Source organism: Onychomys torridus, chromosome 4, assembly GCF_903995425.1.
Source record: "Onychomys torridus chromosome 4, mOncTor1.1, whole genome shotgun sequence".
Lineage (NCBI taxonomy): Eukaryota > Metazoa > Chordata > Mammalia > Rodentia > Cricetidae > Onychomys > Onychomys torridus.
The window spans coordinates 64,206,129-64,208,047 of record NC_050446.1 but is presented as its reverse complement, the minus strand read 5'-3'; the positions used below and the strand labels follow the sequence as shown (position 1 = coordinate 64,208,047).

The following is a 1,919-nucleotide window of genomic DNA, read 5'->3' as shown; positions in this document are numbered from 1 at the left end:
GTTCCTCAAAGATATTTATGTTTGCTTTGTTGGGAGCATAGGACTGAGTTAATTATTACTCAAATACATTTTCCACCAAGTTGTTCTATGTTTAAACATGTCTAAAATAAACTACTTAACGTCAGACTCCCAAATATGAAACAACACCAGCTACTAGGTGGCTTTGAACCAAACTGCCTTCTTTTTATTCATTTATTTATTTATTTATTTATTTATTTATTTATTTATTTATTTGTGTATGTGTGTATGTATTTATTTTATTTATTTTTCTAGTATCAGATTGATACAGTATGAATTTTTATCTTAATAGATGTTTCATTGAGGCATGCTCAGTAATTGAGTAAACCGAAAACTTGTTATAAGCCACAGTCATCCTAGGGTCCCCCCCCTGATATATATATATATATATATAATCTCCATGGTTCTGTGGGTTGTAGTCTGATTGTTCTTTGCTTTATATCTAGAATCCACTTATGAGTAAGTACATAGTGTGTTTGTTCTGAAGGCCTTGAAATTTATCACTCATGTATAAAGGGGACTATTGTGATGAAATACAAAACTACAATAGACATGGAAGAAAAAATAGTCATGATATGTCATTTATTCAAAATTGCATTCTTTTTAATAGCATTTTAATGGCATTTTTTACCTCTGCATTCCTTACTGTGTAGATAACCGGATTTAACATGGGTGTGACAATAATATAAAACACTGCTATTGCTTTATCCATGGGAAAGGTTGTCACTGGTCGCATATACATAAAAATGCATGGCACAAAAAACATTACAACGACTGTGATGTGGGAGCCACAGGTAGAGAGGGCTTTTTTCCTCCCTGCAGAGCTGTGTGTCCTCAAGGAGCAGAGAATGACCACATAGGACATCAACAGCATTGTGAAGGTGATCACGGGAATTACACCACCATTGGCAGCAACTAGAAGACCAAGGAGGAAAGTGTCAGCACAAGCCAGTTGTAGCAGGGGGAAAATGTCACAAAAAAAGTGATCTAAGACATTGGGGCCACAGAAAGGGATCCAGAGGGTAACAAGTATCTGCCCAAAGGAATGTAGAAAACCCACTATCCAACACATTACCACTAGGAGACAGCAAGTGTGGTGGTTCATCCTGGTCACATAGTGCAGAGGTCTACAGATGGCCACATAGCGGTCATAGGCCATGACCACAAGGAGGACAATCTCTGAAGCTCCTAAGAAATGTTCAACAAAAAGTTGTATCATGCAGCCTTTGAATGAAATGGTTTTTGTCTCTGAGAGCAAGTCTGCCATCATTTTAGGGATTGTGCAAGAAGAATAGCATGCATCTATCAGAGATAAAAAAGCCAGAAAGAAGTACATTGGGGAGTTTAAAGTCTGGCTACAGACTATGGTACACACAATGAGCAGGTTTCCTGTGACAGTGATGATGTAGGTGATGAGCAAAACCAAAAGTAGAACTCTCTGCAGCTGAGGATTCTGTGTCAGTCCCATGAGGATGAATTCAGTCACATTCATTCTGTTTCCTCTCATTTCTCTCATGATGCTGAGAAGTTTAGAAGTGCTGGGTTATTCTGGAAAAAAAGAATCTTTGTAGCAAAATTGATGAGAAACTTATAGTTTTCAGATAAAGAGAAAACATTTTAACAATGTGAATTATTTTGTTGCATTGTATGCAGAGGAAACACACTATTCTATGTATATTTTTATAAAAAAGAAATTAGAATTAAACTCAACGTCTTATTTGAAGTCAAGTGTCAACAAAATATAGCATTGAAGAACTGTTTTTGAATCTCTCAATTTAATTCCTACCAATTCTTAGCTATGATATGCATACTTATCAATGAGTATGAAATGATTTAAGTAAATTATATCAGTTTGTAGATGGGGTATATGCTTGTCTGTGTGTGTGCACATGCTAATAGTA

At 35.9% G+C, this 1,919-nt stretch overlaps 1 protein-coding gene across 1 annotated transcript; it reads right to left on the bottom strand.

Annotated features, from left to right (window-relative positions):
* Positions 1-604: 604 nt before the first annotated feature.
* Positions 605-1,558, bottom strand: LOC118583161 (olfactory receptor 140-like). Its single transcript, XM_036186532.1, has one exon. The coding sequence runs from the start codon at positions 1,532-1,534 to the stop codon at positions 605-607; it is 930 nt and encodes a 309-aa protein (XP_036042425.1). The 5' UTR covers positions 1,535-1,558.
* Between the last annotated feature and the right edge of the window lie 361 nt (positions 1,559-1,919).

Coding starts and splice junctions, on each gene's coding strand:
- LOC118583161 (XM_036186532.1), bottom strand. CDS start 1,534: ATGAGAGAAATGAGAGGAAACAGAATGAATGTGACTGAATTCATCCTC.